Source organism: Stylophora pistillata, chromosome 2 (assembly GCF_964205215.1).
Source record: "Stylophora pistillata chromosome 2, jaStyPist1.2, whole genome shotgun sequence".
NCBI lineage: Eukaryota > Metazoa > Cnidaria > Anthozoa > Scleractinia > Pocilloporidae > Stylophora > Stylophora pistillata.
The window spans coordinates 41,049,600-41,073,956 of record NC_142520.1 but is presented as its reverse complement, the minus strand read 5'-3'; the positions used below and the strand labels follow the sequence as shown (position 1 = coordinate 41,073,956).

General features: G+C 38.5%; 2 protein-coding genes across 5 annotated transcripts; one reads left to right on the top strand and one right to left on the bottom strand.

Moving 5' to 3' along the window:
* Positions 1-55: 55 nt before the first annotated feature.
* LOC111319092 (uncharacterized) lies at positions 56-24,094 on the top strand. 4 transcript variants are annotated; one of them, XR_015996143.1, is made up of 7 exons: positions 195-957; positions 2,839-3,165; positions 3,523-3,840; positions 4,565-4,834; positions 5,255-5,488; positions 5,689-6,304; positions 8,440-9,410. XR_015996143.1 is itself a non-coding variant. In XM_088747316.1 (6 exons), the coding sequence occupies exons 1-6, from the start codon at positions 711-713 to the stop codon at positions 23,791-23,793; spliced, it is 1,713 nt and encodes a 570-aa protein (XP_088603442.1). In that variant the 5' UTR covers positions 56-710; the 3' UTR covers positions 23,794-24,094. The 4 variants fall into 4 exon arrangements, 2 of the variants coding, with proteins under 2 accessions (XP_088603442.1, XP_088603443.1); XR_015996144.1 differs by having other exon boundaries at positions 5,689-6,324; XM_088747316.1 differs by lacking the exons at positions 5,689-6,304; positions 8,440-9,410 and adding an exon at positions 23,477-24,094 and having other exon boundaries at positions 56-957.
* Positions 10,269-14,208, bottom strand: LOC111344129 (cathepsin L). The gene is made up of 6 exons (XM_088747340.1): positions 14,051-14,208; positions 13,156-13,406; positions 12,781-12,975; positions 11,985-12,176; positions 11,275-11,549; positions 10,269-10,864 (listed from the first exon to the last, which is right to left on the bottom strand). The coding sequence occupies exons 2-6, from the start codon at positions 13,393-13,395 to the stop codon at positions 10,765-10,767; spliced, it is 1,002 nt and encodes a 333-aa protein (XP_088603466.1). The 5' UTR covers positions 13,396-13,406; positions 14,051-14,208; the 3' UTR covers positions 10,269-10,764.
* Positions 24,095-24,357: the final 263 nt, after the last annotated feature.

The window sequence follows — 24,357 nt, the reverse complement described above, 5'->3', positions numbered from 1 at the left end:
CTCTTTGTTAATGCCGCATCTTCTTTACTGCAAACTTACTCGATAAGGCCACGACCTACGATGTTTGACTCGATCAAGTCTTTTTAAATCTTGCATGAGCCTAGTTAGGCTCGCTGTAATTTGCAAAATCGGAAACTGATTAAATGTGTACAGATTCGAATTCCCGACTGTTCTTTCCCCGGGAGTGGGATACATCATTGGGCCATTATTAGAATCTGTATCCGCTTTAAATATCGCCACAATTTAAAATTGCAATGAGTAGTCTGACTGGTGTTCACGAGACTCTTATAGGTTGATATGCGCAATTTTTCGTTGAGCACTAAGTGCAAGACTGAGCAGTGAATGGCTTGAAAACCAAGTCTAGTTATGAAAAAAAGATCGCGGAAAAATATATTCAGTATTTTCAGCTCTGGAAACTTCCGTTCACATGAACCGTTACGTACTCCGCTGTGACAAAGAACTGATGACAAGCAGCGTCACGTGAAAAGGTCGCCTTTAACTTCTAAGGTTTCGTTATCAACAGGAAAGAAACACGAAAAACGAGAGGAACATCGAGCCTTGCTGAATGCTTTTAAAAAACCATAGACCGACGTTAGAATTGACTACCGCTAGATATATATATATCGCATCTCGTTCAACAATAACTCACGCTCTCCTAACTTGGTATAACCTAGACGATTGTCTAGAGCAAGGCACGCAGGGAAAATACGATGGATATCGACGCACACCAAACGAAAATTCCATCCAGTGAAAAACGTAGTGATCATATTCAAAAGGCTTCGTCGTTGCTGTCTGTTGCAGCCATCATGATGACGGTTGCTCTCTTTGTAAGAACGGAGACAAACATGAAAATTCTGGATTCAAAATTTACGCAGAAAATTCAAGAAATGGGAGATTCTCTAGATTCTTTAAGGGTTGTTCGCCAAGTCCTTCCAACAGACTCAGACGTATCCAAAGGTAGGTCATTAAGAAGAAAATTTTGTAAACAACTGTGCGTCTCTTGAACTCGACAGTAAGCGTCAGTTCGGCAGGTTGGTTAGCATGGTTATGCTGTAACCATACGAAAGCTAGCCGGGTGTATTCAGCTGTGACCGTTTTAAGCGTCAAGAAACAGCATGTGAACATATAAATCAAGCACATTTTACCAGGCAAATTCGTTTTGATGGACTTGGAGAATCTGTCCAAACAAGTTTTTGTGATGTATGATATTTTGATGCTAATCAGCCAAAGAACAGCCGTAGAATATTTCTTTTTTGCCAATGTGATATATTATCCGAAGGGAAGTGTGGGCAACATAGATTTGACCTTGGATCAGAAATTTGACTCGTTTCAGTGAAACAAGTCACAGCTGGGTATTGAATTTATCTTTAAACCAGTGGCTTTTCTCCGACCGTCCTCCGTCGAAAGGGATTTAAACAAAACATCTCTTAACCCAGGCGGTGTGGATACTTCGATTGCACTGCATTGTGGCACCAATATGGTGGTAAAAGCGGTAGAAAGGAGTTGAGTTTGACTGAGTATTCCGTAAAAGTTAAGCCGTTTCTTTTTCCTTTCACTATTGGTAAATATAATTTGATACATTCTGAATGTGTAGAAGTATTTTTCGCGCGTATTTGTCACGTATTATATCGTTCTCAAGGACAAACGGAAGCACAGTTAGCGTGTAAGTTGAAACCGGTTTTCGAGCAGGTCAAATTCGTTGTACGTCGTAGTTTGAAGCCTTTCAAAGATTTGTATGGCCACTTTGAATCTTATTTAACAGCTCTGAACAAACGCGTCCAAACGCGCTCCAACAGTACAAATGTTTTATGCATTGTAAGTGATAGTGTTTATAAGACCCTTTTGCGGAACGACAAGGCCCTCTGTTGTGTTTAGTGTGTTGCGTTACATAACGTTACTACTGCAAGGGCATTTATCAATCGTGTTTTAAATCTACTTTCCTTAGTGAAGGAAAATATAAAAGCGATTGCTATGCGGCAAATCTTCTATCTTGATCATTGAATGAAGGACAGTTTAATTAGAGCAATGAAAAGAGTCATTTGATCCATGAAAACCTCCACCTGCCGTGGGGGCGACACGCCGGAAAGCCGGAAAGCAAAAGGCAGTCGACCGTTGAAAGGTGTTGATAGGCCTGTGCTTCTCCTACCATTCGCCAGCGCTTTTAAATCTTCTACCCACTAAGTTTAGCTCTTATTAAGATATCTTTTGAAGACTTTCCTTTGCGATGTGATAATAAGGGTCAGTTTTGAGGTGTCATAATTCTCCACCTGTATGTTCTTGAGGTTTGGCAAAGCCGAATGACATTGTGTTACAAAAGGCAATATTTTCTTCTGTGCGCGCGGTATTTTCTCTGTTTCAGAGTATACTTCTCTCCTGAAGTAATAACTCCAGAGATACGTTTCTCAAAACCCTCATATAGGTTTCCTCTATTCTCGAAGGGTATTTTGAAACTCTCTACGTTTTCACTAATCGTGGAGCCCGACAAATTCGCTCTTAGCGGGAGGCGTGAGGCTTCTCCTTTTACGCAGATTTGACCTTGCTTCAGTAACTTGACCCATTGAATCAATTTGAGTCAGATTTGTTAGATTGCACTTGTCTTTTAATAAATTCTTTAGAATGCACCAATGGCTTTTTACCGACGCGTCTTCTGCCGGAAAGGATCAATCAGGAACTAAAATGTGGCGATAAAACGTGCTTCCTTTTTTCAGTCATGAAAAGCAAGAGGCCCTTTGTTCATTATCCGAGTCGAAATAAATAATTAAAAAAAAAAAAAAAAAAAGGCGGGGAAAGACCTTCCCTGAAATTTCCAAAAGTCATTAACTCTTGCAATTTTTTAAGGTATGGAACACAAAGTCAACATAGTTCGTCGCAGCTTAACTTCCAATGAGAGCGACTCCGTTAATCAAGCAGAAGCCGACAATGGATTCAAGAAGTACGTGACTTCTATTGTGACTGAGTCCATAGGGACCTACTGCCTCTCCCCCGGTAAAGTCTGTTTGGCAGGCCCTCGAGGACCAAAAGGAACTCCGGGAAATCGCGGTAGACGGGGTCCAAAAGGAACTAAGGGAAAAACGGGAACGAAAGGATTTATGGGACCACCTGGCAAATCTGGAAAACAAGGAATGAAAGGAGATGTTGGGAATCCTGGAATGAAAGGAGAAAAAGGTAGAAATCAAGAGTTATTCCCGCTCTGTTTCTTTCGTTCCTTCTTCTTAATGATGGGAAAAGATGAGTGGAAAGGTAGTTTGGTTTTATAAGGACAATTGTAAGATTGAAAAAACTACAAATATTTACTACAGTATATATACGTTTAAGCTGTGGAATAGATAATGTTGTGGTTAATTTTCAAATAAAACTCTAGTACTCAGTAAAATATGAAGGCATCGGAAAGGGTGGGCAGGCTTTCTCCTGTTTCCAGAGCCAATCTTTATTGCGACAGATGATTTTGATCTGACAGTTGTAAGCCGTTCACCTACGCTTCAAATAAGGCGCGTGCTACCTGTCTGTTTCTTTCCTCTCAAGGTGACAAAGGGGTTCCTGGACATCCGGGACCCAAAGGTGAACCAGGCCAGTCCTTATCTGCTCCAGACGTAAATGTATCTCCTGTCTCACTCACAGTCACCGAGAACCAGACCGCCAACTTTCATTGCTCAGCGAGTGGTCATCCGAAGCCTAAAGTCTCCTGGAGAAAAATAAATGGTGCTGAACTGGTGACAACAGACGGTCCCGATACTGCACTTCATGTCAGGACTGCAGGTTATAATGACTCAGGGAGTTATATGTGCACAGCTACAAGTGTCTTAGGAAAAGCTCAGAAGATGGTGAAACTTTATGTGGAAGGTTAGCAGTTTGATATACAGATTTTTGTATTAACCCCAAAAAACGATACCGGCAACCCTTGGCGATGAAATTCCCTTACTAAGCAGTTTTCGGTATCAGTGGTTATGAACCTCCTTCATCTAGTCAGGAATAAAGCGGAATTAAACATTGAACGGGAACGCACGATGGCCTTCGGTCGGCTTATTTGCAGCTCCGCTTGCAAGTTTCGTTTACGTTTTTTGCTGTTCATTTATTTCAATAGTCAAAGTTGGTGCTTTGTGGGGGAGTAATATTCTGGCCAGGGTAGTTTTAATGCCGCAAGGTGCGATGAAATTCCCTCACTCCGCTGTTTTCAGTAGTCTAGAAATCAGCCTCCGTCATTTTGTAAAGAATTAAGGGTCTCTTTTTCAGCGTAGAGGTTCCTTATCTGCTTTGATATGATGAACTTCTAAAAACTTGTCTGATAAAACTGTGTTTAAACGTTTAACTTCACGATTCTGCATTTATAGTCATTCACAACTTTTAAAAGTGTTTCCGAATTACGCGAAAAAGACTTAATCACTGAACTAAACCCGGTTTTCTTAACATGAAGGCACGAGTAGGATTGTTGCGACTGTTTTACGTGATATCAGTTAGCTCGTCGTAGAACTACCCGCTTTGTCGCCAAAATTTCATGAAATGACTTGAAATGTATTTTTTTATCGTCCTATTTTTCTCTAATTTTTCCCTCTTTCGTTTCGTCTAGTGTCTCCGCGACTCATCGAGATTCCTAAAAGAGTTATTGAGGTGATGGACTCTTCTACAGCCTCTGTCTCTTGTAAAGCATTTGGTTTTCCACCTCCAGCTATTATTTGGTCAAGAGGTTTTTTGAAATTACCGGAAGGTCGATCCGCTGTCATCAATGGTACACTGACTATCGCAAGTTTCAAACCTCACGATGTTGGTCAATATCAGTGCAGAGCCTCCAACAAGCTTGGTTGGGTTAGTGCAGTTACAACTTTAACTTATAGTAGAGGTATGAGTCATTTTGGAAATTACTGAATATCTCTTCATTAAAGATCGAACTTGCCCGTTACACCCTACATTGGCGCCATTGGAACCCAATCCTCCTTCTGTTATATAAATGCTGTACCGCGTAGCACTAAGAACACTGAGAACATACAAACGATTCCCACCGAGGTCATAAGAATTTTCTCTTTACTTCGTGTGGTTCCCCATTACCCTTTACCAGGGCTAACACTCAGTGGTTTTTCATGGGTTTCCCTTAGCACCTTGATTTACGCTTCAGAGTTAATTCTCTGTTTCATCACTATCACAGGATTGGGGGGGGGGGGGGTGGGAATAGAATAAACTAAATGCAAATAGATAATGATACATTCTGATAATCTAATGGTACCTAGTCTATTGCAATCAGAACTATCTCCTTCTCTCACAGGCTTTAGGTGGAGATCAAGCATACTAAGGGACAACGTGTTTTATCAAAGTCACCTGAATCAGTTTCTAACGCCCGCAGTCGGAAGTCATCCTCAGTGGCTGCTGTGTTACCGCGCCTCCACTCATGGCTGGGACGTCAGCACCTTCCACAGTAATTGTGATGGTAAACGTAACACAGTCACCATCGTAAAAGCAGGACAGTACGTGTTTGGAGGGTACACTGACATTCCATGGGGTAAATGGATTGCATGTCAATTTTGTCTTTATTGGTTTTTTTTCTGTTTTTTGTTTTTTTTTCATATTTTTCTTTGTTGTTGTTTTTTTTTTTTAATGAAAATCCCAAACACCTGAAAGTAGCTTTTACTGGTATTTTTATAGGAAAAAACCTCATAGATATACAATTTGACGCAATCGTGAATGATTTTCTTTCCCCAGAGTCCAGTGGTAGGTGGACCAGCACTCCAAATGCTTTCTTATTTTCTCTTCACAATAAAGAAGGTCTGGCTCCATTTAAAAGCGTGGTAAAAAACCCACATAACTTTTGGCCACAAATCGTGTATTTATAGTACGTTCGATCCTTCTCGATTTTTTATGCATAGAGCGAGTTCACATCATTATTTATATCATCGTCAAAACATGGATCCAAGGCTAATCTGTAGTCCAAGGTCTGCGAGCAGTTCCGAGAAGTCAGAACAAAGTTGTGCGCTTCTCTTGAGACTGCAATTGGGCAAGCCAGCGGATTCTCTTTACTAGCCAATGACAATTCCCAAAATACCCACGTGATCATACTCGTGATCCGAAACAAAGAAAATACCATTTGGCGCTCATCTCTGAATGTACATTCTCATCGGTTGATCGTTCGTGCGCTCGACTGTTTTGCTGAATTAATATCACTAAAGATGGGTTTTATCGTTGTTCAGTGGGAAAACGAGAACAGCGTGGGTGTTATAAATGAAAAGTAAGTCATTGGCGTCATGGAGTTAAAAGAAGGGACCACAGTTCACACGTCGATAATTTGGCCGGTACAAGGGTCGAGCGGCCATCTATAAAGGTACGATTTTTAAGTTTGTGGTGAGTACAAATTGCGGTATTCGGTACGTGATCAAAACTTAGAATCCAATCGGTCATTTGCATTCCACAGTTTCTTAAGCTTACGCTTTACAATGTAATAAATCTGTCTGTGAACTAAAGGTTTCAGGATTATTTTAGTCACGTTTGGTAAGTTGCGAGCCTAGCGAAAATTGACAAACAGCTGCTTAGTCTGCAGTTTAGGATAATTTCATTACAATTTATTGTTACAGTTACAACAAGATTTTAATTCAAAAATCAATTATTTAACTGTAATTATGCCCCTCACTCCCAAGAGTTTTAAGTTAAAGTCGAGTAGAAATCTTTGAATTTCAATTTGCATAATTGAAAACAAACGGTATAACATGAAAATGCTGCTTGATAGCTTACATTTGAATTTTAATATACAAGAGTTTTATCCAAAGAAGTTACAACCATATAAAATTAAGTCAAAGCCTGACTCTTGGTGGAAAGGGTAAAACACCATGTGTATCATCATTCCAAATCGAATGATTCATTTAAAAACTATTTTTTGACCGATAGTATTTATTGCAATAAACACGGCTTACTGTATTTTGCGAAACGAAATGAAACGAAACGAAACGAGTAAACCCGTACTGTATTTTGCGAAACCAGCTCTTCGAAGACTCTAGCGATATATAACTTATTTCTTCCGATTCGTAAACACAATTCGTAGATACAACTCGATGCAGTGATGATTTATAAATAAAGACTTTGAGCCAAAAGGTCAGAAGTGCGCCGTTTCGCAAATTACAGATATGTAAATCTGTAATTTGCGAAACGAGCTCTTTGAAGACTCTAATGATATGTAACTTATTTCTTCCGATTCTATAACACTTTTCGTCGATACAACTCGATGCAGTGATGATCTTTTAATAAAGGGTTTGAGCCAAACTCTTTATTAAAACATCATCACTGCATCGAGTTGTATCTAAGAAAAGTGTTATAGAATCGGAAGAAATAAGTTACATATCATCAGAGTCTTCAAAGAGCTCGTTTCGCAAATTACAGATTTACATATCTGTAATTTGCGAAACGGCGCACTTCTTACCTTTTGGCTCAAACTCTATATTTACAAATCATCACTGCATCGAGTTGTATCTACGAAAAGTGTTATAGAATCGGAAGAAATAAGTTACATATCATTAGAGTCTTCAAAGAGCTCGTTTCGCAAATTACAGATTTACATATCTGTAATTTGCGAAAGGGCGCACTTCTGACCTTCTGGCTCAAAGTCTTTATTTATAAATCATCACTGCATCGTGTTGAATCTACGAATTGTGTTTACGAATCGGAAGAAATAAGTTATATATCGCTAGAGTCTTCGAAGAGCTGGTTTCGCAAAATACAGTACGGGTTTACTCGTTTCGTTTCGTTTCGTTTCGTTTCGCAAAATACAGTAAGCCATAAACACAACTCAAGATATTGTTTTTCATGGAAAAGAATCAACAGATTTTATTCACAATGAGTCAAACCAAATTTAATGATTCATTAGGAATATTTTAAATGAATAGCTGTAACAGAGGATAATTTTTATGTTTTCAAGAAAAGAAAAAGAAATCAAACTTCATCCTAATATTACTACCTGTTGACGTTAGTATACAATAGAAAATAATTTAATGTAAACCTGAATTAAGCATGTGAATAAATTTCATTGACTACTTGAATTTCTAGTTGGGAGTTAATGCCTGTATTTATGTTATATTGGTTGCCTCAATGTTCTCCTAAAATTCCCAATAATTCTTTAACATTCCCAGAAATTCCTAGAATATTCCAAGGAATTTCCTGCAAGTTTTTAGATGTACAGTCTTTCAAGGAAGTGATTGGTGCTCTGAGTTGGAATTCCTGGGAATTCCTAGGAATTCCAAGTCCTGCTGGCTATAAATGTGGAATTTTGGGGAATATTTAGGTTTTCAGAACCAGAGTTGTTGCAGTTAGGAATTCCTAAGAATTCCAAAATCCATTTTGCAAGGGTAGTCTAGCATTCTGGTCATAAGGAATTGAAATACTGCTACTCATGCAGTGTAAACTGCAATAACCATTGGTATTAAAGGGCTCACTGGCCTCTAAACTTGGTGTTTTTTTTTTTATTTTTAGGCAGGTTATAATTATTCCATCCTCCCTTTACTTGAACATCAAAGCAGTACAGTGGCTACCTCCAAATGATCTCTTGGCTCACAAGGACATCAACACTTTTGTCTCTCATGCAGGACATTACAGTCTGTATGAGTCAGCATACCATGGGACCCCTGTGATAGCCTTTCTTCTGGGTGGAGACCAAGACAGCAAGACAGTAAAGCTAAGAAAGTTGAGCATTTGGGCCTTGGTTTGATTGTTTATCATAAAAACTGCAGTGCCCTACAACTGCTTAAAACAATTGAAATAGTTGTAGGGGAACCACAGTGTGTAGCACATGGTATACTGATATATCAAAAGTGATTTATAGAAAACTTGTTTCTTACCAATCAGCCAAAAAAAAAATCGAATTGTATGGAATGAAGCTGATTGGTGAGCAGTTTAGGGGTTACTTGCTTGTTCTGATGTCTTGTGACTGGTCATGTAAGATTGTAAAATATGCAGATAAATTTCATGTGTTCATGGTTTTTCAAGTACATCAGTAAACTGCTGTTTGCCTGTGGAGACTGCCTTAGAGTCCTAACAATAGCATTATCAGCACAACTTTATCCATACTAAGTGCATGTAACATTTTTATACTGTTCCATAATACTTTGTGCTATTCTTGTACAAATTAGAAATATTAGGTCATGTGATGATATGGAAGCAAAAATTAGATATACACCTTTTGTACTGATAACTAAGATTTAGAATTTTTTTTCTTATTTTGAACATAATAGGTATAGTATACTTTTAACAAGGGATGTATTTATTTGACGACTTATTCAAGATGTACATCAAATATTTAACTGAAAGTATTGTTATTAAAATCAGAACCTCAAGAGCAAAACAGTTAAGATGTTATTGTTGAATTTTGTGAATTATTCAAAGACAATGCTTGAAATTAAGCAATCTTTCATTAAATTCTGTTCACCTATGATTATACACTTTCAGTTTGAGCATGAGTTGGTCTTAAAATAATTGAGAATATGCTATGTTTCTATAACATCAAGAAATGGTTAGATATTCTAGTCTTCTCGGATAGGGACAAATAAATGAAGGTCTTGTCTCCTGTAGGGTTAGGGAAAGAAGTTGATTTCTGACGCATGAGATTTCTGTGTGATGGATGTCCTCTCCTGGGGTGGGTTGAGGTTGGTTTACGTGGGTAAACCTAGTAGGGGACTATGCGTCCTACTGTTCTGTTTCCTGTACACTGTACAAATCTATAAAAACAAAACAAATATAACTTCTTTTAATCTGACATATGCCAGGTTTCTGCTCTGTTTCACATAACCTGCAAAGACATTAAGGGCCAGTTATTTGCACAAGGTCTGACCCAAACCATGGCGAGGATTCTCTGTAAGAGTTCTTTCACTATTGGCTTTTGGCCCTGTTGACACTGTTCACAAAATTGAAGGTTCAGATAAAAGATTAGCTAAATTTAAGACAGCTTAGAATGCCATTTTTCAAACAATGGCTAAACTTTGTTTATATGAATAACTGGCCCAGTGCAAACATTTTGTATGTTTACTTGTTACAGAGTCCTGATCTCCCTCTGCACATGGCAAACAGTCTTGTGATTTGTTACACTGCTTCTTTCCTGAAGCCTCTGGTAATCAAGTCTTTTTAAACAAGCTGTGGCATGTAAACACTTAAAAGTGTTTACATGCAACAGCTTGTTTACAGGGAAATGTGTGCAGTTGGGGGGGGGGGGGGAATTAAAAATCAGGCCAGGGCAGTTAAAGGTCAAAGACAGAAATGATAACAACTTAGTCTTATCACCAACACTTTCATTGGTATGAGCACCAATCAACTTTTCAATGAAAACTTTAATCACTCAATTAAAATTTACAGCATTGTAAACTATGAATACAAGCTGGCAAGTACTTGAACAATCCCAACATCATTTACTTTCTAATTACCCTGCAGAAATTTTAAATATCTATTAATAAATACATGCACGAGTAAAAGTTAAATACTGACAAACTAGGTGACTGTTCCTTTACTGTTTTAAATCTAAGTTGTGTTAAACTTCAATCAAATCAGGAGCTTTAGCTGACAACTATTCAACTATAAAATACAAAAAGTAGTATTTAACTATCAATTGACTCTGACGAGTCAATTGAATGTAATAACTGGATAAAAGACTTTTAAAACCTGAATCATTTTACAGCTAGTTATTAAGAAAATTACATCTACATGATACAGTAAACTATAAATTGAACAACTTGACGAAGCTTCTGAATGCATAAAACCGTTTTAAGTTGTTTCCTTATTCAAGACCAGTCCATGGAGTCTAGCTGGTTATTAAACCAGCGGGTAGCTAGCATTTGTGGCAATTCCACATTGGTTGTCTTTGTTCCTTGACATCATAATGTAACCATCCATGCCCCAGCCATTTCCCCAGCTGCAAAAACCAAAGGGAAAAAAAAAAGTCAAAATCAGCAGAGCTTTTAATACAATCATGAACTAGAGGTTTTTACACCTGTTGTCACTTGACAGTTTCCATATCTTTTCTACATGTTCAAGGGTCTCAGTACCTTTTCCAAAAGTGACTAGTGACAGTAATGAGAGGCTGTGCCCTAAGGCAACACTTAAACATGTGAACTTACTTGCAGGCTTACGAACAACAGTGAGTGGTCTTACAGTAACACTTGATGTTTCAAAAACTGTTAAAGCAACTTTCACCACCAGAAATGGTGAATCAGTTAACACCAGATCTTGCCCAGTTTAGGCTGGTAACACTGTTGTGTTTCCATAAGAATTGAATGCAGAAAAAGTTATAGTACCCCTTCAGGCCACACCCAAAATACTCACCTGTTCTTGACAAGCCAGTAGTCTTTCTCATCTGCAGTTGTTCCATATCCTACAACCAGCACAGCATGATCCACGTTAACACTACTGCAGTCAGGCTCGTCATAAACGCCGTCCTTGTAGTGTTTGAAGGACGTATGTCCAGCATCAATTGCTACAGAGACTGGTCCAACTGTGGCAACAGCAGACTTCAAGGCATCCTCATCTCCGTGTTTAATATCAACAAAACCAGTGTCATCGGCACCAACTGATGATGCATTGTATTTGCACTTCTCATCCTAGAGGAATGGTCAAAGTGAGTACATAAAGTACATGTACACAGATAGATATACCTTTCACCTTTCCAAAATAAAGCGTAACAATTGATACTTCTTACAAAGACAAGAAAGTTTTGCAGATGTAGTGCACTGACTTCTGGAAAAAAAATCTTAGAAACCTCAAGAGCCACAGAAATGGACTTCAGATTTCTCCATGTGTGTACATAGCTCAGGCAGTTAGAGAAACAAAGTTGATCCCAATCCTGATTTTGTCAAAAATCTTTCAGCAAGCCATAACCAGCTTTTTTTGTTTCAGATCTCTCAAAGCAGCATGGAGTAGAAGCAATAGGGACAAATGGAGGAACACAGTTGAACAGCCACCAAACTACACATTACGGAATGGGAGAGAGAGATTAATTTTTAGGTTTGATATGGAGTTACCAATTGAGTACTAACCTTGGCCTTGTAGGGATAACTTTTTTCTGTAGCAATGCCACCATTAGCCTTGATGTACCTGAATGCATTGTCCATCCAGCCTCCATTGCAACCATCATTTCCAAATCTCCCAGAGCAGTCAACCAGGTTTTGTTCACTTAAAGACACCAGATTTCCTGTTTTCTTGAAATTCTGGCCTTCAAGGGAACCAGTCTGAAATGGGAATGGTACATTGCAGAAAAATTCCTACAAAACTTTACTTCCATGAGTGGGGAGATAGGTAATGAGAGTGAAGAAAAATATAAATTGGGGGATTAATAATTGATCCAATACCAAATGATTCTAACTAATATCATAAGAATTGTATGGCAGACAGTAACAAGAATTCATTTACTAACAAGATCTTGGGGTTGAAAGCTTCAGGTAGAATGACTGACATGTAGTTAATGGATCAGAAGTCCATAATTGGTTATCTTTTTGGAGAAGGGCCTCTCTGTGAACATCAGTACCAGGAGCACTTCCTAGACCTCAGTTATACTGAAAAGGTTCCAATACACAGATTAGGGTGACTTAAGCCACTAATTTCTCCTTTCAGCACCATACAGCTGGAACAAACGTGAAGGTCACAAAAATAAAAGAAATGATTGCCAATCAAAGAAGATCTTATTTGTTAATAAAATCACCCTGGTTAGTACTGGCGGAAATGTATATTAATATACATGCTGATATAAGGGTCTATGACTTGGGTTAAATTAATCAACAAACCAATCTTTAAAAAAAAAAAAGAGCAGTACAAAAACAAAACGAAATTTCTTACAGCGCTGAATGCCCAGCATGACCCACACTGTCCTTGATTCTTGACCTCAGTAACATAACCCTTCTTTCTCCAATCAACATTGTCTGGAAGCTTAGTATTACTGGGTGGCAGAAATGTAGATGGACCTTCTTTGCTCCTTGTGTCCTTGAGAGCTTTGTTGTAGCCATTCATAATCAAATGAACTTCTTTGGTTGTCTAGTATATAGAAACACAATCAAAATAGACATAAGTTGTTGCTAGACAAACAGTGTCTACTAATGGTAAATTTGGAAAGTTGACATTTCAGGAAAAAAAAATAATTGCACATATTTCAATTTTGTGTATCATATTATCATCTTTAATAATTAAATTCATAGTTTATAGAAATTGATATACCATGTCTCCTAAATGGTTCATTTGAAGGGTGAATTTGCTGTTTGGGTCCGCATTATGTTTCGTGATAGTCTTCATATTTTCGTTCCAGATGGTATAGCGCAAGCTTTCTTCATCATCTGATGCATATTTCTTGCTGTGAAATTCTTTCCATGAGTGCCAGACATTATCTTTGATCAAAAGTTCTGACAGAGCCACAGATATAGAAAGAGTTACCAAAAGGGCAATGGTTGAGTGGGCCATCAGTGTAATTCCTGAAACAAACAGAAAATTAGATTTGAGATAATTACCTAGTACATGTAAAATTGTGGCTGAAATTATGATAAATTGAAGTTTTGCATTTGTTTGCAGTCATCCATTCCATTGCTATTAGTAATAGAAAGCTACACACTTGACCCTCTCGACATTGGATGCATGTCATATATGAAATTCGTAATGGGCCTTCTTCAGCATAGAGTCTCTGTGGTTCAGTGGTAAAGTATCGGAATGCGAAGGTCTGAGCTAGGTTCCATTCCTCATGGAGACTCAGAATTTTTTCTTTGTCCCATGCTCGAGACTAGATGAAAAAAACATCATTCTATAGAAAGCGCTTCACATTTCATAATTCACTGAGTTTCAGTGACTGATTTGAAAATTCAATTTGATAAAAAAAAAAATATAGGTGGTGACCATGCTAATGAGAAAATAATGTAAAAAATGATAATGCCGGTTTACAATGTTTATAAAAGTAAAACAACCCTTCATTTAATCAATATACACATCAAACTAAGCTATTAGGAGAGACGTGTTTGATTTGGCATTCATCGTTTAACAATCTCTTGATGTTCAAAGTACGTGCCAAAACAAGTTACACTTCCTCAGATTGATCACGAAACAATAAAAATTAGCCAGCACTCACCTTGTACACTACAGGATTAGCTACAATTGATGAAATAACAGAGAACGTGTGGAATAATTGAGTACAATAATCCTTTCAAATTTGTTGTAGTAATCCACGCTGACACAACGTGGTTTTATACTGCCGGTTTGAGTGCTGCTGTCAATGCATTTGATTGATAATGATATTTTCGCGTGATCTGATTGGTCAATTATGACCTGCATCAGACAACTTGAGTCACGAGATTCTTATTAGACAGTCACAAGTTTCTTTCCCGCGCTTCTAATTATAATTAGCAACAAGTTCCTGTATATCCTTATTACACTATTCGCGCGTAATAAGGAAAAAACAGAAACATAGGTTTCCTATTTTGAGCATAGTAATAATTATTTCTCGCTATGAGTGCTCAATCTCCCAATCTTCTTAAAATTGGTATAAAATATATAATTTATGCTACCCATTATAGGAATGCTGATTTCCAATTTCCGGCTTATTGCATGTGATAAGGTAATACGGTTTTCAAGTATTATAAGCAAAAAAATGCCCATTTACTTGGTGTATTAAGAACAAAAAATGTCTTTCAATTGGTCAACAATAAGGAAAAGATGAATGCGATACCAATACATGATGTATGATAAGGAAAAAAGATAAGAGCGACAAAAATAATGAATGTGGCGGCAACACAAGTGTAATAAGGTAATTAGGGGAAAGAAAAAGTGGATGTGGCAGCAGCACTGTGTAATAAGGTAATAATAGTGTACTAAGGTAACAGGGGGAAAGAAAAAAATGAATGTGGCAGCAACTCATGGTGTAATAAGGTAATAAGGAGAAAGAAAAAATGAAAGTGGCAGTAATTCATGGTGAAATAAGGTAATAAGGGAAAAGGGTAAAAAATAAATGTGGCAGCAATTCATAGTGTAATAGGGAGAAAGAAAAAATGAATGTGGCAGCAATGCATGGGGTAATAAGGTAATAAGAGGAAAGAAAAAAGAATGTGGCAGCAACACACGGTGTAATAAGGTAATAAGGGGAAAGGAAAAAATGAATCTGGCAGCGACTCATGGTGTAAAAGGTAATAAGGGGAAAGAAAAAATGAATGTGGCAGTAATTCATGGTGAAATAAGGTAATAAGGAGAAAGAAAAATGAATGTGGCAGCAACACATGATGTAATAAGGTAATAACGTAATAAGGGGAAAGGAAAAAAATGACTGTAGCAGCAGCACATGGTGTAATAAGGTAATAAGGAGAAAGAAAAATGAATGTGGCAGCAACCCATGATGTAATAAGGTAATAACGTAATAAGGGGAAAGGAAAAAAATGACTGTAGCAGCAACACATGATGTAATAAGGTAATAAGGAAAAAGAAAAATGAGTGTGGCAGCAACACATGGTGTAATAAGGTAATAACGTAATAAGGGGAAAGGAAAAAAATGACTGTAGCAGCAACACATGGTGTAATAAGGTAATAAGGGGAAAGAAAAATGAATGTGGCAGCAAGACATGGTGTAATAAGGTAATAAGGTAATAAGGGGAAAGGAAAAAAATGACTGTAGCAGCAAGACATGGTGTAATAAGGTAATAAGGTAATAAGGAAAAAGAAAAATTAATGTGGCAGCAACACATGGTGTCATAAGGTAATAACGTAAAAAGGAGAAAGAAAAAATTAAATGTGGCACCAACACATGGTATAATAAGGTGATAAGGTAATAAGGGGAAAGAAAAAATGAATGTGGTAGGAACTTATGATGTAATAAGGGGTAAGAAAAATGAATGTGGCAGCAACACATGGTGTAATAAGGTAATAAGGAGAAACAAAAAAGGGAATGTGGCAGCAACACATGGTGTAATAAGGTAATAAGGTAATAAGGGGACGGAAAAAAAGGAATGTGGCAGCAACACATGGTGTGCAGGAACAGGCGAAGTTGTGAAAATATTTTAGCTAAATCAAAACCGTGGGCCCCAAAAATATTTTTATCACCCTGCCTTACACCTTTAAAATATTTTCACAACTTCGCCTGTTCCTTTTCGTGGAAGTCTAAGCAAGCCTCTATGGTCACTGGCCCCCGTAATAGCCACTAACTTTGGCTTATGAATACAGGCGTTAGGTTATACTTGTAAATCTCCTTGAAGAAGTCTACGACAGTTAGACGGGACGCGTCGAAGAATAAAGAAGTTTTACAACGACTGTTTGCAGAACCGCTACTCACCAGTTCATATTAAAAAAAGTTGTTAAAAGGCGCCACTTGAAAGACACGACCCACTCCGGACATGCAAACACTAGTAAAACTCTTCTTGCGTGTTGATTCTACAGTTCGTCAGTTGCGCTGGTTTGCCTTCTCGCACCGTGGTAAGGATTCGTTTTGGAGGAAATCTACAGAAAACTCAGAAAACTGAGAAAACATACTGCCACGCCTTAAATGATCCCTATTCGAGATAAGTCCAAATGGTTGTCTAAATCATATCATTTTGTATTTGTACAGACGAAAACCAGCAAAGGAAGAGAAGTTAAATGATATTATTACATGAACCCGAACAGCGCACAACCCCCCCCTAAAAACCAAACTGAAAGTTGCCGTGTGTTGGGGCCCGAAGGGTCACGTGAGCCGGTCCGGACACAACTTTATTGCCACATTCACTTTTTCTTTCCCCTTATTAGTTTATCACCTTATTATACCATGTGTTGCTGCCACATTAATTTTTTTTCTTTCCCCTAATTACGTCATTACCTTATTACACCATGTGTTGTTACCACAGTCATTTTTTCTTTCCCCTCATAATACCTTATTACCTTATTACACCATGTGTACGTGTTGCTGTCTCATACAATTTTCACCCTATAGTTTTCATAACTATTGCCCTGGAAGACTGGCACAAATGAAGAGAGAAATCCTTACTACACTATTCACGCGTAATAAGAAAAAACAGAGAAAAGGTTTCCTATTTTGGGCATGGTATACTCCTCAGCGTTTGGCATGGCCAACCCGGAGTCGAGGTACGTCAGTCGAAAAAAGAGTGCAAAACAACAACAACAGTCACAATGGAAAGGCGAAAGGAACATACGAAAATGTCAGGAACTCTTAAAGGAATTCAAAGGTTATCTTTGCACTATAAGCATTAATGACGTCAAGGGACCTCTGGGTGACAGTTTCAAGATAATGTGTGACAGGTAACGCAATTGATCCGACATCCGCTCCTAAATTTTTTAAGTGTCCTGTGGTGTTGGACTGATTCATTGTGGACTTGTAAAATATGTGACACAAAGGACCCTCGTTATAGTTTTTCTATTTTACTAAAAACTCACTAAATGTTGCAGAAGTCACTCATGATCCTGCAATCTCGTTTGTTTACTGGTAAAATGAACACTGATAATTTCGCTGAAACTTTAATGGCTACGATGGTGCAGGTCTTAATATATAAAAACGCATTTAAATGTCACACCTACGTTAAAAATACCTTCAGTTTAGACCATCCTGTTTGCCTGAGACCCGACGTGACAGGAGTCAGTTAATATTAATGTTTCAAGACGTTGTTTGTCAGCCCTTAAAGTTCTTACATCTGTTTCAGAAAGAAAAGGTTTCAAAGATGGAGTCTAAAGCGAACAAAAATTGGCATGTTCTCCTGTTTCGCCTCTCATTCAACTTAATTCTCACGCTAGGCTCACTTGGCTTCACGTGCTATTCTCTGCATAGATTAGATTCACGTTTGATAGCACTTGAACAAGATTTATGGATTCCAAATTCTCCGTCTCCTCTTGATTATCGCGTACATTCTCTGTCAACCAGTTCATGCATCGTCGCCCAAGTAGATCAAAAATGGAGCGGAACTTGTGCGCATCCAAAGAGCTGCGGATAGACCATCCTCGTGCCGTAAATGTAGAAACGTCTGTGCTGAATCGAATGGACGTCAAAGCGTAAGTATTCTGTCTCCGTCTTTTACATTTATATCAACCTCTTGAAGAAACGCCGATGTAGCAAGTCCACACTTTTTTAGGTTTCCTAACAACATACTCATACAGCAAACAAAGCGTGGCAAAAGCTAGATAAAAACAATAAAAAGAAGGCTTGACAAAAAGAAAGACAGATGTAACCCTTTCGTTGATAAGAATATGAAAATAACATAATACAAGTAAAACATGAGTTCAAAACTAGATTTTAAAAAATGACGGAAACGCCAGTGAAACGAACGCCGGCAAAACTGAACAGCATGGTTATAACACGGCTATAAGGTTTATAATAATATCACAACTTATAGATCGGTTTTAAATAAAGAACATCACTCATACCAGCAGTGAGTGATCAATAGCGAGAAATGAGGAATTTAATCTGTTTTAGCTACAAAGGAACAAATTGTCACACCGCTTTATCGAACGTTCAAACTCTACATCAAGTCGGGCACTTTACATGCCCACTAACTTTTGTATTTGGGGATGAATGGGCTTAGGGTTAGGGTTAGGTTAGTAGTCCAGACATGGGCTGCTAGTCTTTCCCATTTCTTGCCAGCGGTGCATTCACCTTAGCGTTGTTTATTAATTGTACGGCTCCCAATTCCTAGTAACGCAGGTCGGCGGCTTAAGTCAGTCATGGGCTGCGAGTTGGGGTGCTAGTTCGCCTCTTCGTTTTTCAATAGAATAATTTATCCTTTCCCGCTCGACATGCTGACAGTTGTTACTAGATTGCGTCCGGGATTAATTGAGTCAGGCATTGGGCTGTCGTTTCATCCTCGGCTTTCATTGTTATGATTGCTTAACGACTATGGACATTTCATTCGGTTACGTTGTCTTTAATTTTTCCTCGGTCTGGATAATGATGTGCTTTCCAGACTGCTTTAATTGTTTGTATGTTTCACGGGCTGTGCCCGCCACCTTTTATATCATTTACACGTACTGCTATATCGCTTTCTTGTTGAACGCAACGTTGATCAATCATGGGCTAGCATCGTCAACGTTCATTAGGTTTGTCACCGGTGATCTCCAAGCTCTGCTTTCGTCTGACCCTCGTCTTGGTGTGGTTGCCACATTTTTTGTTGCGGTGGCCGATATCTAACCTCACCTTTGCTAAGAGATTGCGTGATGTTTATTATATCAATGTTTTCTTATTTTCGAACTTACTTAATGTACAATCGAACTAGAGCCAACCACGATTATAAGATTTACGTAAAAGTAGCTATTCTAAATTGCTACAGATTTTCTTTCTTTGTACGGATATATTAATATGTGGAATAATTTACCTAAAGATATTTTACACGCAGGTTCATTGACTTTATTTCGTAACAGATTAAGGATTTACACGATGATTGATTGAGAAGATGGTAAATAGTTTTTAATTACCTGTATACAATGTTTTTGGTTGCCTTTTCATTTCTTTATTTCGGGGAGTCTTTTATATAGGGTTGACCTCTAGATACCCCCTTTCGAGAGATATTTTTGTAATTTTGATTTTCTACTCTTGAATAAAGTATTGTATTCATGTCGGGTGAAATAATAGCGTCACTATTGTGGTCAATTTATCCCACATTAGCAGTTATTTATTTGTCTCCTGTCAATCTCGGCAGCAAACTAGCGCAAAGTCACGCAGAGCTTTGGTCCCGTTTCACTAGAGACACGCGGGTTTCGTGATATAAGGTTTATTAAGGTCGGCACACACGAGGGGACTAGTCCCTGCGACAAGTCCATGGGACTAGTCCCAGCGACAAGTCTTTGAAGGGTTTACACGAGGGGACCGGTAGCAGGGACTAGTCCCTTAAGGCGTTCACACGCGGGCACTCAATTGCACAAGAACAAAGGAAAATTAAGAGGCAAAAGATTTTTCTCAGTCTGGGGCGTTACACGAAAACAATGAAAATTTGGTCCCTGCGACTGGTCGCACGAATTGAAACTGGTTTGAATTCGTGCAACCAGTCGCAGGGACTTGTCGCACGAAACAAATGTTTATCCCTTCGTGTAAACTGTTTGTGCGACCAGTCCCTGCGACTAAACGGTAAATAAGCCAATCATGGGTCAGTATGATTTGTAAACATTGCAGTTTCTATGAATTTTCCCTGAATTCTAGATTTCTACAAGTGAAGACTAAAAAGTTATTTCTAGTTTTGTAAACATATAAAGATGTCTTGGAGCCGTTTTGATGGAATTTTTACCCTATTTGACTCTGTGTCTGTTAAAAATAAAAAAAAATAAAAAAAATAAAAAAAACGGAACACGTTAGAGCATGAATAATCCGACTGAATAAGTGTAGTTCGTTTGCGTTGATGTTTCATAGTGCTACAATGAAAAGTTACCAAATTTTCATTGTTTTCGTGTGATGCCCCAGACTAAGAAACATCTTTTGCCTCTTAATTTTCCTATGTTCGTGTGCAATTGGGTGCCCTCGCGTGAACGCCTTAAGGGACTAGTCCCTGCTACCGGTCCCCTCGTATAAACCCTTCAAAGACTTGTCTCCGGGACTAGTCGCACGGACTAGTCGCAGGGACTAGTCCCCTCGTGTGTGCCGACCTTAACACACACGCATAAACCAACGCGCACACACACACACACACACACACACACACACACACACACAAAAGAAAAAAAAAACAACAACAGCAACAGCAACAACAAACAAAAACCTTAAAAAGCCAGACGTTAATACAGGTCAATCAATAGCTGCAATTGGGTGCTTAGGTGCATAGGTCCACTTGCGTAAGGATGGTAAAGGAATTTTGAATTCATTTATCCTCGCGTTTTTTCACCTATTTTGAATGGCAGTCTTGCACAGACATCTACAGGGACTTGTACTTTTAGCCCGTCACAGAATAGCTCGACCTGTCAACTTTCACATGGGTACTCAAAGTGTAGTGCAGAGTTCTAACGCATCGAAAATGATAGTTTTAACCTATTTTTTGATTGTCCTTAATTGTCTTCTTGACGGGAAAGACGAACCTCATAACTTTAAACTGACTCTCGACACCCTTTTAATACTTAATTATTTTCCGGCCTTTTTTTTTCGATAATCCACAGAACTCAACAGAGGGAAACATCGTTTGCGATGAGGGTAAGCTTTAATAATGTATATCGCCCTTTCGAGCACAACTAGAATGCAGCACAAATCTGGAGCTTGTAGCAGTTCATACCAAAGAATAATGAATTACTGAAATGATGAAGACTACATCTTACGCCTTAAGTTTACCAGTCAAAAATCAGCACTTGCGTTGCCTTCTTTTCTCTTTTTCGTACTGGAACTTGTAAGAGGAAGAAAACGAGTTCGAGCTTTACGAGAGGTTTATCATTCAGTCGATACACATTTACAACCAATAGCATTACGCAACAGGCGAGCACGTGCTCTAATGTCACGCAACTTGTCACAGAACTTACAAGAATATCCTCTTGAGAATTAAGTTTCGCATGGTAGGATTTTTAACTCACAGCAACACACCTAACAATGGATATTCGACTCAGGCTGAGTCGAAGTGAAGCATAAAATGAAGATTCACCAATTTGGAATAAAAATTCGATAAAGTGTTAATCTGCACAGCATATCAGTTCCGTTTCGCTTTTTTATCCACTACTTATTCAGTTTTGCCAAAAAAAATAAATGAAAAAAACACGCTGTTACTCGATACTTCATGGTCACCAAAAATTTATAAAATAACAGGAAATGTATTTTTTCTCGTCTTTTTTTCTTCTAATTTTTCCTTCTTTCGTTTCGTCTAGTCTCTCCGCAATTCATCGAGATTCCTAAAATAGTTACAGAAGTGATGGAGTCTTCTACAGCCTCTGTCTCTTGTAAAGCATTTGGTTTTCCACCTCCAGCTATTATTTGGTCAAGAGGTGTTTTGAAATTACCGGAAGGTCGATCCACTGTCATCAATGGTACACTGACTATCGCAAGTTTCAAACCTCACGATGTTGGTCAATATCTGTGCAGAGCCTCCAACAAGCTTGGTTGGGTTAGTGCAGTTACAACTTTAGTCATTTTGGAATTTACTAAATATCTCTTTATTAACGTTCGTACGTACTTGCCCGTTACACCCTACATTTGCGCCAGTGCAACTCATCCCTTACTATCATAGTTGTGTTTCAGCATTCCGGCTCATGAATAATTTTGTATTTTTCCTGAACTGTGGACAAATACGAAGGAGGTAGGGGCAGGGGTGGGGGGGGGGGTGCAAGGAGAATTAACTTGTTGCAAATAGATGATTATACATTCTGATAATCTAATGGCACCTAGTCTATTGCAATCAGAACTATCTCCCTCTCTCACAGACTTTAGGTGGAGATCAAGCATACTAAGAGACAACGTGTTTTATCAAAGTCACCTGAATCAGTTTCTAACGCCCGCAGTCGGAAGTCATCCTCAGTGGCTGCTGTGTTACCGCGCCTCCACTCATGGCTGGGCGGTCAGCACCTTCCACAGTAATAGACAATATTCGTATTCCCCAACGGCTTAAAAAATACCTGCAGGCTCGAGGAATATCTGTCTCCAACTAAAAGAAGGAAGAATTAGTCTAACTGACGGAAAAAGCCCACGAACTCGCTCTCGAATTGACCGACCACTGTGAGTCCATAAGTGATGTTTTGAATATGCGAAGCCGGGTTGGTTACATGAGATGGTTTAATCCCAAATCCAGAAATCCAGATGGTTTCTAACCTTCGATTGGTTAGGTTTAGTTGCCTTCTGAATTCTGTTTGTCGTGGAAGCATTCTTCAAACGTTTCGTCTCCGGATCCTGGCGTTGTTTCACTTCTTTTCGTTGGAAATGTTTAGGAAAATCAAATATCGTAGGAACAGGCCAGGGTTTCCCTTTGTTGGTCCTAACCCTCCTATAAAGTGTTAAGAGCATATACGAGTATGCCTTGTGACATTTAGGCTTTCCAGCCGGCATGCTGCGATCCACCTTCGACGTCTTTCCTGTTCACTTATCCCAGGAGGCAGGAGCGCACTGTTTGATTTCGTCATTTGTTGGCAACAGTGGAAAGTAACATTTGCAACTTCGGGGTATTTGATTGAGTTATTTTCTTAGCCTCGCTGTTGGTACAGTTGTAGGCATAACAATGATGTTTCGGCATTTTTACGCGAAATCGAAGAAATCACTACATAAACACTACAAGTCTCTTCAACTTTTTCCCCGCATCAGCCTCGCATTCATGCTCAGGGCCTACTCGTTCCAGGACCGTCGGGGAATACGAATGTTTTCTATTGTGATGTTAAATGTAACACAGTCACCATCGTGAAAGCAGGACACTACGTGTTTGGAGAGTACACCGACATTCCATGGGGTAAGTGGATTGCATGTCAATTTTGTCTTTATTGGTTTTTTTTTTTTTTTTTTTTCTTCATATTTTTCTTTGATGTTGCTTTTTTTTTTTTAAAGAATATCCCAAACACCTGAAAGTAGCTTTTACTGGTATTTTTATAGGAAAAAACCTCATAGATATACAATTTGACGCAATCGTGAATGATTTTTTTTCCCCAGAGTCCAGTGGTGGGTGGACCAGCACTCCAAATGCTTTCTTATTTTCTCTCCACAATAAAGAAGGACTGGCTCCATTTAAAAGCGTGGCAAAAAAGCCATATAGGGCAATGTACAGGTATTCGAGTTACGGTCCACTATTTCTTACTGGTCATGATATTTATATCGCGAACAATGCCAATAGTAATCGTAATTCCCAAGCCAATTTTGGTTATAACAATGTTTATTCCGTTCCAAGTGGTGTACAAAACAAGCAAACCTTGCTGGCTGGTAGTCACCCCTTCACACCTGACGACTGGGAAGTGTTTTATCTGGGATAAGTGGTCTTGGAAGACTGAAGACAAAACTGAACCATTTACTCGCTCAACAGACTCTTTGTATTTTGACAAGTAGAATGCAAACAGTACTTGATTGTTGTCGAGTGTATTTACATCCTATTTTCATTACTCATACGTATGTCAGTTATCTACTAAAATGTAAGCATAGAGAACTTAATAGATATGATAATCTGTGCCATCATCGAGCTAAACTTGTGAATCCTTTCTGTTAATGAAAAATGCCGCGTGGGCTAATTGTACGATCTATTAAAAAATCGTCAATTCAATTGCCTTGCAAACTCAATTACATAGTTGTTTCGTTCACTTTTTCAGTAAGTTTGTCATCCGTCTTGGTTTTGTTTCTTTGTTTGTTTTTTCTGTTTTGCCCTAATTCTTAAATTTCTGTTGTCCAAACTCAACACGTAATAAATATTCCGCTCCCCTACGGACTCTTTAACCTTTCCTCTTCACCGTCCCACAGCAGTTGCATCTTGTTGACTGATTGGAGTCTCGGTGCATTGTTTTCTTTATTTTGTTTTCCCCCAAGACCATAATTTGATCTCCGTT

Excerpts from the sequence above, each read along its gene's own strand:
- LOC111319092 (XM_088747316.1), top strand. The coding sequence starts at position 711 with ATGGATATCGACGCACACCAAACGAAAATTCCATCCAGTGAAAAACGT. Across the intron at positions 958-2,838 it reads AGACTCAGACGTATCCAAAG|GTATGGAACACAAAGTCAAC; the intron begins GTAGGTCATTAA and ends CAATTTTTTAAG. Across the intron at positions 3,841-4,564 it reads GGTGAAACTTTATGTGGAAG|TGTCTCCGCGACTCATCGAG; the intron begins GTTAGCAGTTTG and ends CGTTTCGTCTAG.
- LOC111344129 (XM_088747340.1), bottom strand. The coding sequence starts at position 13,395 with ATGGCCCACTCAACCATTGCCCTTTTGGTAACTCTTTCTATATCTGTG. Across the intron at positions 11,550-11,984 it reads GTTATCCCTACAAGGCCAAG|GATGAGAAGTGCAAATACAA; the intron begins GTTAGTACTCAA and ends CCATTCCTCTAG. Across the intron at positions 10,865-11,274 it reads TACTGGCTTGTCAAGAACAG|CTGGGGAAATGGCTGGGGCA; the intron begins GTGAGTATTTTG and ends TGGTTTTTGCAG.